Here is a 17,211-nt window from a genome sequence, read left to right as displayed (position 1 = left end):
TAGAGATTCAGAATCAAACCCATTTAGCGGAACCGGGAAATCATTATAGTGCCCATATTTGTCTAGCAACCGTGCACGTGAATAGGACATGATTTGACGATTCTCCCTCTATCCCACAGCTTTGACATCTTGAGTCGATTTTTAAACCTCTATCAAGCATTTTGTCTACGACAGGTATGGCACCATAGATTGCTTTCCACATAAAAGTTTTGATCTTTGAGAGAGTACTGCATCTCCATAACTGATCTTTTATTTGGAGAATTGAGGGTTGCATTGATGCTTATGTTACCAAGTCAATTTTCTCTCTTTGATAGGCAGCCCAATACCCAGATTTGACCGAATAATCCCCACTTTTTGTATGTTCCCAAGTGAAGAAATCCTTCGAAAGAGGAACTGGCTTGACTTTACAGATCAATTCGACATCTCTAGGGTAGAAATGATAATTCAGTTTGGCAATGTCCCACGAATGAGTATCCACATCAATGAGCTCCTTTACTTTTAAATCCAGATCAAATAAGATATTCTTCATTAATGGAGCTCGCATAACACCATCCAGTACCCATCTAGAAGTCCAGACAAAAACAGATTCACCATTACCAATCATTTGCCTAAGACCTCTTTTTAACAAATCTCTCCCATAAAGAATACTTCTCCAAGCAAAATAAGGTCTCTCTCTAATTTCTGCATCTAAGAATTCACCATCTTCAAAGTATCTACTTTTAAAGAAGAGGGCAAACAAACTATTACCATCTTATAAGATCCTGGAAGCTTGTTTAGCCAAGAGAGCTTGGTTAAAAATTTGGATATCTTTAAAACCAAGCCCTCCTAAGTGTTTTGGTAAGCACAGCTTGTCCCATCCAATCCAATGCATTTTCCTTTTCTCCTCGATGGAATCCCACCAGAATGCTGACATAGCCGAAGTCAAGTTTTCACAAGTCTTTTTAGGTAACTTGAAACAAGACATTGCGAAGATAGGCATTGCCATAGCCACTGCTTTTAGTAAAATTTCTTTCCCCCCCTTGAGATAAGGTTCGTTCAAACCAACCAAACATTCTGCTTTTCATGTTATCATGTATATAAGCAAGCATGTCTACCTTAGAGCCACTGAAGCATTCTGGTAGGCCCAGGTACTTGCTTGCACCACCTTCCTTGACAATTCCTAGCTTCACTTGGATTTGGTTTCTGATGTTAACCTCCACTTTGCTCCCAAATGTAATAGAAGACTTTTCTTGGTAGATCAATTGTCCTGTGACATCTCCATAGTCCGATAATATACCTTTCAGAGTTGAAGCTTGATCCACTGAAGCCTTAACCATAAATAAGCTATCATCGGCAAATAGAAGATGATGAATCGAGGGTCCTTGAGATGAGAATTGGATCCCATTGATTTGACCAGCAGCTTCAGCTTTGTTTAGGAGGTGGGTTAGTCTTTCCGCACATAAAACAAATAATGCAGGCGAGAGAGGATCGCCTTGTCTAAGGCCTCTTTGCGGGTTTATTAAACCAAATGGCTGACCATTTATAAGAACAGAATAAGAGACTGTTGTGACACAGATCATGATCATGTCCACCCACTTTCTGTGGAACCCCAAAGCCACAAGGATAGCTTCCAAAAAACTCCACTCCATTCTGTCATACGCCTTTGACATATCTGTTTTTACTGCCATGAAGTTTTTGGAGATCTCCTTATGTGTCCGCAATTCGTGAACAGCTTCATGAGCAATAAGTATGTTGTCCGAAATCAGTCTTTCAGGGATGAATTCTGATTGATTTAGGGACATGATCATAGGGAGAAGAGGCTGTAGCCTAGACATTATAATTTTTGCCACCACCTTGTACAAAACCAAGCACAGACTAATGGGTCTCAGAGCACTCATAAGTGGGGAGTTGATCTTTTTGGTAATGAGACATAGCTGTGTAAAAATTCCATTCTTTAGGGAAAACTCCATTGACAAAAAAGATTGTTTACCTCATTGGTCACTTGCTCTCCCACTACATCCCAGTATTGTTGGAAAAACAGTCCAGTCATTCCATCTGCTCTAGGCGAACTTGAGGGTTTAATTGAAAAAATTGCATTCTTCACTTCCTCTTTTGAAACAGACCCTAAGAGTACTTGATTCATGTCGTCTGTAACTCTAGGGACAAAGCCATTAAGCATAGCTTGCGTATCAACATGAGAAGAAGTCGAAAACAGAGCTTGAAAGTAGGAAGCTGCAACTTCACCCTTTGAGGCTTCTATAACATTGATATCAACCAGTTTGTCTAGACCATTCTTGTTTCTGGAATTTTTGACTGATGCATGGAAAAATTTTGTGTTCATATCACCCTCCGCCATCCATGTCTCTCTACTCTTTTGTTGCCAATGGCTTTCTTCTTCTCTGTACGCTTCAACCAGCTTATCTCTAAGGAGAGACATTCTTTGTGAGGAAGGAGAGATTGAGGATTGGACTGCTTCCATTTCATCTTGCAGAACAATGATTTTTTCCTTAGAGTTGAGCTCATTAGACTTTTTCCATTTACTCAGGGCTTTTCTGCAGTTTCTTATTCTCGTAGATACTGGAACTTCAAACCTGTTGGAATCAATATTCCAAGCAGTTGTAATTGCTTCTTTCACCATCGGTTTATGCAGCATCCTTTTGTCGAATCTGAATGAGCCTTTGTAGGATTCTTGGGAGAAAGCAATGTTTACTAGGACCGTACGATGATCTGATCCCCTTTTAGGTACGAAAGCCTGATTCGCTGCAGGAAACATCGTCAACCATTCTTTATTCGCAAAACATCTGTCCAGTTTACATTAAATCCAGTGAGACCATCTTCAACCTCCCCAGGTGAACCCATTCCCAGAACTCGAGAGTTCACTCATCCCACAATCTTTAATCATACCAGAAAAGGGAATAAACAAAGCTTCAGCACTTCTAGGGCCACCAATCTTTTCTTCATTATTGAGGATCTTTTTAAAATCCCAAATCATACACCAACTCTCCTTCCTGTTCAGCCCAATTCTAATTATTTTATTCCAAACCTCTTGTCTGAAGCTAGCATTTGGATTTCCATACACATAGGAGAGGAAAAAACTATGTGCTCCCAACTGAACAGAGAGATCTAGCACATTCTTGTCTTCATATAATACCCCGATATCAACACTTTTTTCCAAAATAATGCCAACCTACCACAAGTACCAACATGATTAACCGTATATACATTCTCATAACCAAGCCAAACTTGAATATCTACAATAACATCCTTACAATTCATTGTTTCCATTAAGAACAATATCTCAGGGAAATGCTTTTTCCGCAATTCCATGAGACGAGGAACTGTCAAGTCTTGAGGTCGCCCCAAACCTTGACAATTCCAACTCAGAATGCTCATCAGATATGTGACAGTCCCTCCTTTGGGACTATCAATGATGTTTTGGCTCTTACAGCAATGGGAACACCTTCCAGATCAGTGCCTGCTTTCCTTTTTGCCACACTTCCTTTAGTTAATCCTGGATCTTTTGTAACTAGCACTGCTTTCAGTGCCATATCTCTACCTTTCAACATTCTAGCTTTCTTTTGTTGCCTCTTCCTTGGTTTTTTTAATTTTTAACTAGAGCCGGAAGGACCAGCTTTAGAGAAGCCTATCCTATAAACCGAAGAACTAGTCTTAAAATAATCTGATATCCGTGTAGAGTCTGGCAGGTTTTCCTGACTGCTTTCAACATTCTTTGCACCGGCTACACTTGGATCTTCTGAAGGAATTTGAGCAAAGGCTGACCTTTAGATATCTGTTTGCAAATCCTTTCTTAGTTGGGGATAAGAAATGCCATCTGATTCATAACCAAACACCAACCCTTTACCAATGTCCACATTATGAGAGATCAGTGGGACATGTTCCAAGCTGAGAGCTGATTATTGTGAGAAAGGAGATTTTTCTGCTTCAGCAACTGACTTCTTCACTCTCTCTTTCTTCACCATTAATTCCTCACCATTTTCTGCAATAAGATATTGTCCCATCCCTTCCAGGACTTCAGGAACGATGCATGGTTGACCAGGGATCGGATTAAGCCCGACTTGATGTTCTCCTAATACTCCAAACAGCGGGTCAGAGTCTTTAATGACCAGAGTTGGCTTGGGATTCAGACTAAGTTCCCCTCTTTTTCTTGTCAAAGCCGAGTCTTGGTTGGATTTTATGATAATAGGGCATATAGAAGACTCATGAGACAGACGTTGACAAGAGTAGCATCTTCGTTGGACTCTTTCATAGTGAAAGAAAATCTCTGCAGATTGATTACTGGGCAGCCATATAATCTTCGACTTCTTTAACGGTTTGGATACATCAAATCTGATTTTAACTCTAACATACAGTTTGGCTTGTGTTAAATCAGGGTCAAATGCCACTTGAAGGACCTGGCCGACAATTTCTCCAATAGAGGTAATTGCAGGAGCTGTGTAGTGATTGATAGGGCTGTTGCGAATTTGCACCCATTGGGTGACAAACAATAGAGAGTTTGGCTGGGGCACTTCAGACCATCTCTCCACTGCTATACCCCATTCATTTACTGTATGAAACCCTTTTTGTAGTACATCCTCCAAATCGTGTTCACTTGCGAAGATAAATTGAAATTTTTCTCTTGACAAAGCAATACCTCGGACCTTATCATATTTCTGCCACTTTCTTGGTAGTTCGTGAATAGCTCCAGCCACCGATTGGCAATCCGGATTCAGTATGCGACCCACCAAACTTATTACGTTTCTTTCACAAGAGCTGAACTCTGGCAAATCCGGAAGAGAAAATGGAACCTCTTCTTCTTCGAGTGACATAGCCATTAGAGCTTTATCCATTGCTGCCGACATCTTTTATCCGTCAGTGATCTATTATCTTCAGCCGATAGTAGGAGATTGATAGTACCGCACTCCTGAATCAACTAAGCAAACAAAAAAATTCTCACTTCCCGCCAAACAAAACTCAGATCTACTATTCACCGAAGAAGAACAGTAGAGAAACACTAGGTTTGAGAAAAGGAATGAGAAAAAGTTGATCAAAAGGAATAAACAGGGTGTTTAGGCTTAAGGGAAAGTGTTTTTCCACGCTTAATCTCTATATCCTTCAAAGAGCAAAGTCTCTTTTAGAATAAGAGAGTCCTGAGCAAATAAGAGAGTCTCATGCGTTTTTGGATCTTTTTTATTCTTCACTTATCCATTAGTTGAATCGATTCATCTTCTATATAAACTCAAGATGAGATTATTCTCTCTTAAATTTTCGTTGTATCTTTCTCTTTTTTTTTGTGTCACGTTTAAAATGCCTCTGGAAGTTTCTCCTCTCTCAAATCTAGATTCTTTCAAAAAAGAATGGAAGATCAGAGTTCTAATAGCGAGGACATGAAATTATTTTCCTAAAGACAAACCTGGAGTTATTCTGGGTATTGAAGCAATTCTTGTGGATGCAAAGGTTAGTCTTCTTAATTTTCTAAATTTCTGATTACATTTTAGCCTTTTTGGAAAACAATCTTCGCATAATTTATCTTTTCCGCCCAGGGAGATCGAATTCAAGCTTCTGTTAAAAACACATTAGTTCGAAAGTTCAAAAAAGAATTGGTGGAAGGAAGGTACCGTGAGATCATGAATTTTGAAGTTCGTGATAATCTTGGTGACTACAAGGGAACTGTACATCCTTACAAGATTAATTTCATGTTTACTACATGGGTGAAGCCCTCAACTGAGATCCCAAGAATATCTCGGTTCAATTTTTATCCTTTTTCAGAGATTTCAACGCTATCTAATGTCGACGACGCATTCTTTGGTATGTTAATTCTGCTCAATAGTATGATTTTCAAATTGAGCTCAATATTTTTTTGAACAGTTTATAGTAACAATCCAATCCGCAACTGTTTCTAGATTTTCACAACATATAATCTGCTTCTCTTAATTTTTTTTTCCAGATATTATTGGAGAAATTGTTGCTATGAGTCAGATTACTCACAAAGATTGTTTTGGACAACAGTCTAAGTTGTTGGATATTCAACTAAGAGATCTAAGGTTAGTGAAGTTGTTGGAGTCAGATGGTTCTTCATGTCTCTCTTAATATACTTTTCCCTTTATCACTTTCCTTCAATTATATTATGTCTATTGCAGTGGTACTCTCATGGACTATACTTTATGGGAGAATCACGCTGAAGATGTACATTCTTACGTTACCAAAAAACCTGCAGGTCCTATAATACTACTTGGGAGTCTAATGAGGACCACAAAATTTAATGGTAAGAAACTCAATCTTATTACTCATTTATAATTCATAATTTCAACTCTTCTCTATGCGACCATGATACAAAACAATTTTAAATTCTCTACGAAGTTGTTTCTTGATGGAGACCTATCTGAGATTGCTGAATTTAAAATGCAGTAAGTCTTTTATTTGTTTAAATTAAGTAACCAAATTCTTTCTTACAAGGATAAAGTTGCCAACTCTTCTATTTTTTTTATACAAAACATTACAGGCTGGGCAATAGGAATTCTAACGATTTTATAACAGTTTCTCCCCTCATGACACCTGATATCAACAACAAAGTTGAAGATTCATTCCCATTAAGTAGGTGGGAATCTCTTGATCAGATTACTAAAACTTCTTAGGTATTTGTTTTCAAATTCTATCTATTTTATATAAAGTTGATATATACTAATCTGGTTTTAAAAAATTTCAGGAAAAAATTGTCGTTACTTTTGCAAGAATTCTGGAATTTCGAAAGGAAATTGATTGGTACTATGTTGGATGCACACACTGTTTGAAGACTGTCATGCCCTATTTTAATCCAGAAACAGACGAATGTGACCTCAATAAGTATTCATGCCATCATTGCAACAAGGATGAAACTTCCACAAGTATAAGGTAACTTCCACAAGTATTAATAGTATTGTAGGCTCCTATATCACAACGACTGAATACATAACCTTCTTCCTCCTCTTTTCAGGTGCAAAGTACATGTTAAAATTGTTGATCATACTGCTGCAACCGCTTCCTTCCTTTTGTTTGATAGGGAAGTTATCCAACTTATTCGTAAGTCTGCTTATCGTATAGTTAGTTGTATACGATAGAGATGCTAATCACAATATACGGTTATATTTGTAGGAGATATTTTAGGCAAGTGATAACTCCATATTTAACATTATTACTCCTAATAGATCTTACGTAACCGGCTCGAGTCTTGGCAGATATGCATCTTTTTTGCAGGATTTGGGTAAACCAAGAGTGTAAAAACGTTAACTGAAACAACTAACTAAATAACCTTACACAGTTGTTACATATTTATAATACATAAACTGATCAAGTTAACGATTGATATAAAAAGTATTGTGCATGACGGTAAAACTTAAAAGCCAGATGCGGGAAAAACCAAAATAGACCAATCTGGTTGTGTCACTGCAAGTTTGCGTTTTCCTTTAGGGGCTGCAATCTCTTAGTCCGCTTCTATATATTCAGTTACTTGAATCAGCAAACAGAGAGAAAACAAAAGATTGTTGGGAGCAATGATGCAAAAAAGGAGATATGACCTATAAATACTATTTTGTTCGTCCGGCTCTCTCCCTCGCTCCATTTTCGCGCTGGCACAATCTCATATATCTCTCTAACAGCCTACGTACGCATATTCAATAACAAACAAGAATGTGAAGAACATACTGAGGAGGATCACAAGACCTTAATTCATGACTTATTACCTGCAATATATGCAGCTGTTCTGAGTTTTGAATGCTCAACACAGCCTTGCAACGGTATATATCCATCTCCAATTTCTTATCCCACAGAATTTCCTCCAGCCATAAACGAACCTGTCAATCCGAGAACAAGTTGGTGTGTCACGAAGAACACTATTTTCTTAACTAGTTGTCCAAGAACGTCTGATAAATTTGCTACCTTATCGAGGTTTATAGGTTGCGGTTCGCTGATGCATAGAGTCCTTACTCCACTATCGTGAAGATCTGACGTCGTTAATGATTTATTTGCTTCCAGCAGTGATTCCAGACGACTAACATGCTAATTTCAACAGTGAACAGGGGAAAAAAGGTTCAGTTTTTACAGACAAAAGCATAAGTAGTAATCGAACAAAGAAGAGAAAACAGGNCATGACTTATTACCTGCAATATATGCAGCTGTTCTGAGTTTTGAATGCTCAACACAGCCTTGCAACGGTATATATCCATCTCCAATTTCTTATCCCACAGAATTTCCTCCAGCCATAAACGAACCTGTCAATCCGAGAACAAGTTGGTGTGTCACGAAGAACACTATTTTCTTAACTAGTTGTCCAAGAACGTCTGATAAATTTGCTACCTTATCGAGGTTTATAGGTTGCGGTTCGCTGATGCATAGAGTCCTTACTCCACTATCGTGAAGATCTGACGTCGTTAATGATTTATTTGCTTCCAGCAGTGATTCCAGACGACTAACATGCTAATTTCAACAGTGAACAGGGGAAAAAAGGTTCAGTTTTTACAGACAAAAGCATAAGTAGTAATCGAACAAAGAAGAGAAAACAGGTTTCAGAGACTTAACAGTTGAATCATATGCCTGGCAGTTTAATATATTGGACAAATCAACTTGGCACCTAACCGATCGGATGACATTGGCGAGCGAGTTGATGGAATGAATCTCCTTCTCCAATTCATCAGATTCCTCTTGAGAAATGAAGTCCACCTTGTTCATTATTATCGTGTCCTACAATACAAACAAAAAAATCTCGTCATGATGAGGTGAGAGGGAAGATGCGGAAGGCGATAAGTTAGTGTACCAATTGGTTGAGTCACAATCTGATTACCGCAAATGCTATTTGATTAAAAGCCTCAGGAAACGAGGATGAGTCACGGCGCTCATTGAGCTGAAAACGAAGATTTTTTGCATCCACAACCTGTTCAAGCAGCTAAGTCAGTAAAGGCATTACAACATTAATTCCTAAGCACTAAAACTACTGGAACCAGGGAGAGAGTATGCAACTTGAAACATATGCTATAAAGAAGTAACCAGAAAAAAAAAGAATGAATCACTAGCTATAATTTTAAATTTCTTATAATAGTCTGGATAACACAATGCTGTGCACAAGATGATACTAGAACTATAAAGCAGTGTCAAGCTTAACAAAGGAGAAGTGAATCAGATTTAAGAGTTCACTACTCACAGTAACAATGCAGTCAAGCTTGACTTCTGATTCTGACTGTTCAACCAACCAAAGTATAGAAGCCAGTGGAGCCGGATTTGCTAAACCTGTAGTCTCCAGCAATATATTCAAGTCTGCATTTGAGAAAACAAAAGCAGAATGTCTAATAAATCAAATATGCATTGGCTATACCAAATCTTAGATCATCAAGAATATCTTAGAGAGTCTAGAGGTTAAGCAAAGGCTCATAAATTTGGGGGGGCCTCACGAGCTGAACAGTTCAGAGTTCGTTACAGTATAGAGAAATAAAAAAGCACCTGTCTTTTCTCTGAACAAGCTGCTGGAGGGCTTGAACAAGGCTATGCTTAACAGTACAGCAAACACAGCCATTAGCGAGCTCAACCCATTCCTCAACAATGGCACCTTCATCTCTATCGTTAATCATAAAGCCCTCTCAACACCAATCTCTTCCCCAAACTCATTCAAGATCACAGCGATTCTCTTCCCATGTTTCCCATTCAGTATATAATTCACAAGCTGGGGCCAAAAACAAATCAATCAACAATCAAAAACCAAAACCCAACACTTAAATTAGTGAAAGGAAGAAACTTTATCATTGCTTACGGTGGATTTTCCCGCGCCGAGATAGCCAGTGATGACGCTGACACCAACTGAAACAGCGTCGCTTGATGAGAGATTCTTTCCGACAGAAACATCCGGTTGGATTTGAATAGCCATCGGTGGCTCCTCATCATCTTCCATTTTGTAACTCTCTCTCAGCTTCCTTCCTTGAGCATCATCGCCGGTTTATGCAGAGACGCCGTCAGAGAAGAGAAGACTCATCAGAGCTTCGTGTATGGGCCGTGCCCACATCAACTCGGTTTGGTCACGTTGTCTTTTGTGTTGAAAGAAAGCTCATTTCTGCCCGTTTTAGTCTCCTTTCACTCTGATCCTTTTAGGGTTATTAGTTAAATTAAACGATGGGTTATTGGTTAAACAAACCTCAAAAGTTAGCTGTAATGAAAAAGATGATTAGCTTTGAAACAGTAAGTAAACGACTCTTCTTCCTTTACATTTGATGTCTTTAGGAGTTTCTTAATGGATAATAAGCGCTTCTTTTCTTAAAATTTTTGGATTTTGATTTGTCAGTTTTTTGGTATCAGTCCAAGTGTGAGTTCCTTCAGGGCTTTTCTTTTCTCACAACTCTTAGTTTGGTTCCTCCTTACCAGGTTTTGGTGAATACCAGTTTCATCAACTTCTCTATCCAAAGGTTATAAATAATAACAATCAATTGCATTATCTAAAGTAGAGCTGTGAGTAATGTGCATGATTAAGAAAGATCATGGTTTGGTGGATACCAGTTTCATCAACTTTGGTTGAGTTTGTCTTGGTGGACTTTGATTGTTGTTATGGTGCAAATGGATATCCTTTTTTTTTAATCTTGGTTTCTTCTGTTTTATCTTATTGATTGATCTTGAGAAGGGAATGATGGACTGTTTGTACGCAAAAATGTGAGCTGCTTCAACTATGTTCAGTTTACAGTTATGCCATATTCTTTCTCTTTGGTAACCTTTGAATCGTTTCGGATTTGAAAGGAACTCACTTGTATCACGGACTGTGTCATGGCTGAGCTAGAGAAGTTAAGTCAGAAGTATCGTGTAGCTCTAAGGTAAAAGCTTTTTGAGACTTCAGAGTAGGATTTTTCTACTGTAGAATTTGCAGCTTGGATCCATTTACTGGATTCTTGATTGGTTACTTCTACAATTTGGATAGGATTGCAAAGGATCTCCCAAGTTTGAAAGACTACCTTTGTGTACACATGATGATGATGGTGTTCGTATAAATGAAAAGGCAACCAGGAATCTGTTGGTAATGGGAAGAATTGGTAAAGGCATGTACAGTTTGGAGGAACCTAATCATCAAGTCTTCTACTCTGCACATCAACATCTTGCAAGTGATGAAGTGTGGCACAGACGACTTGGTCATCCTCATACGCAAGTCCTCCAACAGTTAACCAATAACAAGTTTATCTCCTTCAATAAAGTCACCAAGTCGGTGTGTGAAGCTTGTCAGCTAGGGAAAAGCTCAAGACTTCCTTTCTCTCCTTCTAGTTTTGTTGCTTCTAAACCTCTTGAGAGGATTCACTGTGATTTATGGGGTCCCTCTCCAATAATTTATGTTCAAGGGTTCAGATTTAATGTAGTATTTGTAGACAATTTCTCCAGATACAGTTGGTTATATCCACTGAAAATAAAGTCAGATTTCTTTGCAATCTTCACTATGTTTCAGAAAATGGTTGAGAATCAGTTTGATAGCAAAATCAAGACTTTTCAGTGTGATGGGGGTGGAGAATTCATTAGCACACAATTTTTACAACACCTAAAGGATTGTGGAATACAACAGCTTCTCTCCTGCCCTCACACTCCACAACAAAACGGTTTGGCAGAGAGAAAGCACAGACACATCACTGAGCTTGGTCTCTCCATGTTGTTTCAAAGTCGAGTTCCATCTAAATACTAGGTTGAAGCCTTCTTCACTGCAAGCTTTCTCATCAATCTGCTTCCTGCATCTCACTCTGCAGACACGATCTCACCATTTGAAAAACTTCATGGCAAAGCTCCCACTTACATTTCTCTCCGCGTTTTTGGCTGTACCTGTTTCCCCACACTGCGAGACTATGCTACAAACAAACTCGATCCCAAGTCTCTTCAATGTGTGTTCCTCGGTTACAATGAAAAATACAAAGGGTGTCGTTGCTTATACCCTCCAACCGGTCGAGTGTACATTAGCAGGCATGTTGTGTTTGATGAAACAGCTTTCCCCTTTGCAACAATTTACAAACATATGCATCCTCAACCCGTTACTGCTCTCTCCTCCGCGTGGTATAAGGCTTTGGAGTCAACATCAGAAGCTCCAACCCAGTCTGCAATTCCTCAAAAGTCTTTGACTGTTCGACCTGCAACTTCTCAGTCCACACCTCCCGATGAGTCTATAACAGTTTTTGAGATTGGTGAGTGTTCTGAGCGTACGACAGGCTTTGACCCTGACTCTATTGGCGACAGCGCTCACCAACCTCAAAACGTTATGTCTCCACTTCAAGATGACACTGACAATGCTGCAACAGTCGTAACTAATGACCATCCCATGGTAACAAGAGGAAAAGAAGGCATTCGAAAACCAAACCCAAAATATGCTTTGTTATCTCACAAAGTCTCTTTTCTAGAGCCTAAAACAGTCATTGCTGCTCTCAAAGACCCAGGTTGGATTGGTGCAATGACAGAGGAAATGTCTAATTGCAAAGAGGCAAACACATGGTCTTTAACCCCACCAACTTCTGATATGCACATTTTAGGAAGTAAGTGGGTTTTTAGAACTAAACTCAATGCTGAGGGTACAATAGATAAGCTTAAGGCACGTTTGGTCGCTAAGGGATATGACCAAGAAGAAGGAATCGACTACGTGGAAACATATAGCCCGGTTGTTCGAACTCCAACTGTCAGAATGATTCTACACATTGCAACAGTACGAAACTGGGAGCTTAAGCAGATGGACGTAAAGAATGCCTTTCTCCACGGTGATCTGCAAGAAACGGTTTATATGAGACAACCTGCTGGATTTGTTGATAAAGATAAACCAGATCATGTTTGTCTTCTTCATAAATCACTATATGGACTAAAACAGTCCCCACGAGCATGGTTTGATAAGTTCAGCAATTTCTTGTTGGAATTTGGTTTCAAATACAGTATGCAAGACCCCTCCCTCTTTGTTTATGATCGAAATGGTGACAATATCCTTCTTCTTCTCTACGTGGATGACATGGTGATCACTGGTAATAACTCTGGAGCCCTGAACTACCTGCTTGATGAACTAAACAAACAGTTCCGTATGAAAGATCTCGGCCAGGCGCATTATTTTTATGGCATTCAGATACAAACACTTCAGGCTGGTATCTTCATGTCTCAATAGAAATATGCAGAAGACTTACTCATTACTGCAGCCATGGAACATTGTTCACCTATGCCAACACCACTCCCTCTCCAGCTCGACAAAGTTCAGGATCAACAAAAGGAATTCTCTGACTCCACCTACTTTCGAAGCCTAGCAGGAAAACTTCAATACCTGACATTGACAAGACCAGATATTCAATTTTCTGTGAATTATGTCTGTCAGAAGATGCACAAGCCATCAGTTGCAGATTTCCAAAATCTGAAGAGGATCCTGAGGTATGTAAAAGGCACTATCACAATGGGAATTACCTTCTGGCGTAACACAAATTTTGATCTTAAGACATACAGTGATAGCGACTATGCCAACTGCAAAGAGGGAAGACGTTCTGTGGGAGGCTACTGCACCTACCTTGGACGTAATCTCATCTCCTGGTCATCTCGAAAGCAACCAACCGTTTCTAAGAGCTCAATTGAGGCAGAGTACATGTCTCTGTCCGAAACAGCCTCTGAGATCAAGTGGATCAGCTCGGTACTACGGGAGCTTAATGTTCCTCTACCACAAACTCCGGAGCTGTACTGTGACAATCTGTCAGCAGTGTACTTAACAGCAAACCTTGCTTATCATAAACGCACAAAACACTTTGACGTTGATTACCACTATGTCAGAGAACATGTGGTACTGAAGACTTTGGTTGTCACTCACATCCCAGGTGAGCAACAGATAGTGGACATATTCACCAAATCTCTTCCGATTGGTACCTTTGAGTTTCTCAGGAGCAAACTTGGCGTATGACTACCTCCCACACCAAGTTTGAGGGGGGTTGATAGCAGATTGAGGACAAAGACTCCAAATGAAGCAGAGTATTTGTTTTCACCTAAACTCCAAGAAATATGAAACGATGTCGGATGTTCTCAACGGTCGACTGCTACAGAGGACACCTCTCTGTCTAAAGGAAAAGTGCCAGCTTCACTCCAAGGCAAAACAAACGAAACGAAGGAGGAAGCTGCGTTCATTGCACATAGAGCCAAGATCAAAGAAGGAAAGAAAGTAGCCGCGTGTCAAGATGACAAGGCCAAAGCAATCATAAAGCAGTCAACTTGCAAACCGATTATGAAGTTATCAAACCAATTTGCAGCCTTCGATTCTATGTGTGTAAGCTGATGGTGACATCTGTCAGGAGACACTAGGTTTAAGGTTATTGTATAAATAAGCCATTGAAGGCATTGTAAAGCTTTGAACTGAAATAATAAAAAGTTCCATTTTCTACAAAGTTCTCTTCTTACTTTCACCATCTAGTAGTAATAGCGACTAATGAGTGTCTAACACACAGTGAAAATATACAGCTTCAGTTTATACCAGTAAACCAAATAATGTTGACTGAAATTAGTATAATTGATACCTTTAGATCATCACGCCAAACTCCATCTTCCCAAGTCATGAAAGGCCTAAGATCCGTGTGTTGAAATTCAGATTTCCTCTCTGTAGCCTCTAACTTGACAATGTAACTTTTGTCACTGTAAATTGCACTCACCCGCCCTTTATACCATCCCGAACCATAAAACGCCTCGACACAATCCATCAACGAGTACGTGGTGTCAACCGAAGAAGGAGGCGATATGGGTCTAACACAGCGAGAATCAACTGTCCTGTTTGGTCTCCCCTCATCACCACCATTGCAGCTCATGTACCTATCCCATTCCTTCGCAATGAAACTCTTCTTATCATCCACATCAGTCTCTTTGATTATCATTGCAGGAAACCACATAGCATCTTCTGCAGAATTAACTTCCACCATTTTACCGGAGCTTAACATGGACCTATCCAATTCCTTCAAAAGGATAACAGCATACATAGAAGTTAAAGTCTACTGAATTGAGGGTTGAATCTAACTAATTACGATTCCAATCTTTCTAGTTCTAGCGAGTGAGTAACGACTAACGATTTAGCATTTAGCCATTTAGGCAATATGTTCTGTAAAACGAGAATATCAATGTTGATGGCTTCTCAGTTCTCAAGGTCAAAAATTATTCTATTCTGTAGAATCCCACTAACAATTAATTATTGTTGAATGTGTTTATTGATAATCGAATGAGGTTACATATATATAGTAAAGTACAAGGGCTAAAGCCCATAACCGACTAGGAAATAGAATAGGCCGATGGGTCGTAAGGCACTAAACGTACATGGGCCATACATGGCTGGTTATGGAGTCCACCATCCAGTGCTTTACAACATTCCCCCTTGGATGACATAACTGTGCCGATGCAAAGAGAGGATCTCTATAATACGCTTGGGGATGCTGCCTCATTAAAACCTTACCAGGAAAACCAAGTGGGACAAAACCATGGTGTAGGAAAAAGAGTACAACATGCATTACTCCCCCTGTTCCAAGCATCACTCTAAGTCCTTAAGCCTCCGCATTCCAATCTGGTGCATGAGCTTCTTGAATGTTGTTGTCGGTAATGCCTTAGTGAAGAGATCGGCTGAGTTGTCGCATGATTGCACCTGTACCACACGAACTTCTCCGGCCTTTTGTAGTTCGTGTGTGAAGAAGAACTTCGGTAGGATGTGCTTTGTCCGATCTCCCTTGATGTAATCTTCCTTGAGTTGTGCGATGCAGGCTGTATTGTCCTCATAGATTACGGTTGGCTCCTTGTCCGCGACCATACTGCAATCCGCCCTGATGTGTTGAGTCATCAACCTTAACCACACACTCTCTCGTCTGGCTTCATGAATTGCTAGGATTTCCGCATGGTTGGACGAAGTGGCAACAATGCTCTGCTTCATGGAACGCCACGAGATCGTCGTACCATCGTGTGTGAATACGTACCCGGGTTGAGACCTAGAGTTGTGCGGATCCGATAAGTAACCTGCATCAGCAAAACCAACTAAACCACCTCTGTTATAGTTAGTATAAAATAAACCAAAGTCTTTCGTTCCTTGTAGGTAACACATAACATGTTTAACACCGTTCCAGTGTCTTATAGTCGGACAAGAACTAAATCTTTCTAGGAGGTTCATGGCAAAACATATGTCCGGTCTAGTGTGGCTAGCCAAAAACATTAACGCTCATATAGCACTGAGGTATGGCATTTCAGGTCCGAGAACTTCTTCATCGGCCTTCTTTGGACCAAATGGATCTTTATCCAAGTCTAAGCTTCTAACAACCATTGGGCTGGTCAATGGGTGAGCTTGGTCCATATTAAACCTCTTGAGTACCTATTCTGTATATGCCTTTTGATGCACAAGGATTCCATTACCAATGTACTCAAGTTGTAATTCCAAACAGAATTTTGTCTTGCCTAGGTCTTTCATCTCAAATTCTTCCTTTAGATATTCGACTGTTTGGGCAATTTCCCCAGAGGTCCCAAGGATGTTTAAATCATCCACATAAACTGCTANAAGTGGGACAAAACCATGGTGTAGGAAAAAGAGTACAACATGCATTACTCCCCCTGTTCCAAGCATCACTCTAAGTCCTTAAGCCTCCGCATTCCAATCTGGTGCATGAGCTTCTTGAATGTTGTTGTCGGTAATGCCTTAGTGAAGAGATCGGCTGANCAGCTAAATATTCACTTAACCGGTTATACCATATTCGACCACTCTGTTTCAGTCCATAAAGGGATTTATAATGCAGTACTGTTCTCGAGAATCATTCTTATCTTTGAGCTCAAAACCCTCTGGTAATCTCATATATATTTCATTATCCAGTGGACCATATAAATATGTGGTTACAACATCCATTAACCGCAAATCCAGTTTTTCTCTAATAGCCAGACTTATTAAGTACCGAAATGTTGTTGCATCTATCACATGGGAGTATGTCTCCTCATAGTCTATTGCTGGTCTTTGAGAGAATCCTTGTGCTACAAGCCGTGTTTTGTATCTCACGATGTCATTCTTCTCATTTCTCTTTCTTACAAAGACCCACTTATGTCCAACTGGTTTAATTTCAGGTGTTATCCTTAAGATCAGACCAAACACACTTCTCTTCTTTAAAGAGTTTAACTCCACATCAATGGCTTCTTTCCACTTTAGCCAATCTTTACTTTGAGTGCACTCTAATATAGACGTGGGTTCATGATCCTCATTTATCTCAAGTGCTACCTTGTATGCAAATATTTCATCGATGTCGA

General features: G+C 39.6%; 3 protein-coding genes and 2 long non-coding RNA genes across 6 annotated transcripts; 3 read left to right on the top strand and 2 right to left on the bottom strand.

Annotated features, from left to right (window-relative positions):
• On the top strand, positions 5,604-6,273 carry LOC109130440 (replication protein A 70 kDa DNA-binding subunit C-like). The gene is made up of 3 exons (XM_019239991.1): positions 5,604-5,784; positions 5,924-6,020; positions 6,117-6,273. The coding sequence occupies exons 1-3, from the start codon at positions 5,604-5,606 to the stop codon at positions 6,271-6,273; spliced, it is 435 nt and encodes a 144-aa protein (XP_019095536.1).
• On the top strand, positions 6,396-7,486 carry LOC104776630. The gene is made up of 3 exons (XR_002037504.1): positions 6,396-6,574; positions 6,683-6,867; positions 6,950-7,486. It is a non-coding gene; the product is annotated as an uncharacterized LOC104776630 (long non-coding RNA).
• LOC109132254 lies at positions 7,229-8,047 on the bottom strand. 2 transcript variants are annotated; one of them, XR_002037503.1, is made up of 4 exons: positions 7,891-8,047; positions 7,695-7,805; positions 7,530-7,611; positions 7,229-7,446 (listed from the first exon to the last, which is right to left on the bottom strand). It is a non-coding gene; the product is annotated as an uncharacterized LOC109132254 (long non-coding RNA). The 2 variants fall into 2 exon arrangements; XR_002037502.1 differs by having other exon boundaries at positions 7,231-7,611; positions 7,891-8,043.
• On the bottom strand, positions 8,112-10,036 carry LOC104778871 (COBW domain-containing protein 1-like; the record flags this gene model as incomplete). The annotated part of the gene is made up of 7 exons (XM_019239989.1): positions 9,752-10,036; positions 9,445-9,664; positions 9,149-9,261; positions 8,792-8,881; positions 8,530-8,691; positions 8,308-8,427; positions 8,112-8,222 (listed from the first exon to the last, which is right to left on the bottom strand). Coding segments are annotated over exons 2-7 (708 nt in total), but the record flags the coding sequence as incomplete, so codon positions are not given.
• On the top strand, positions 13,127-13,867 carry LOC109130439 (uncharacterized mitochondrial protein AtMg00810-like). Its single transcript, XM_019239983.1, has one exon. The coding sequence runs from the start codon at positions 13,127-13,129 to the stop codon at positions 13,865-13,867; it is 741 nt and encodes a 246-aa protein (XP_019095528.1).

The sequence above is a fragment of the Camelina sativa genome, chromosome 3 (assembly GCF_000633955.1).
Source record: "Camelina sativa cultivar DH55 chromosome 3, Cs, whole genome shotgun sequence".
NCBI lineage: Eukaryota > Viridiplantae > Streptophyta > Magnoliopsida > Brassicales > Brassicaceae > Camelina > Camelina sativa.
This window is presented reverse-complemented; position numbering and strand designations above follow the sequence as displayed.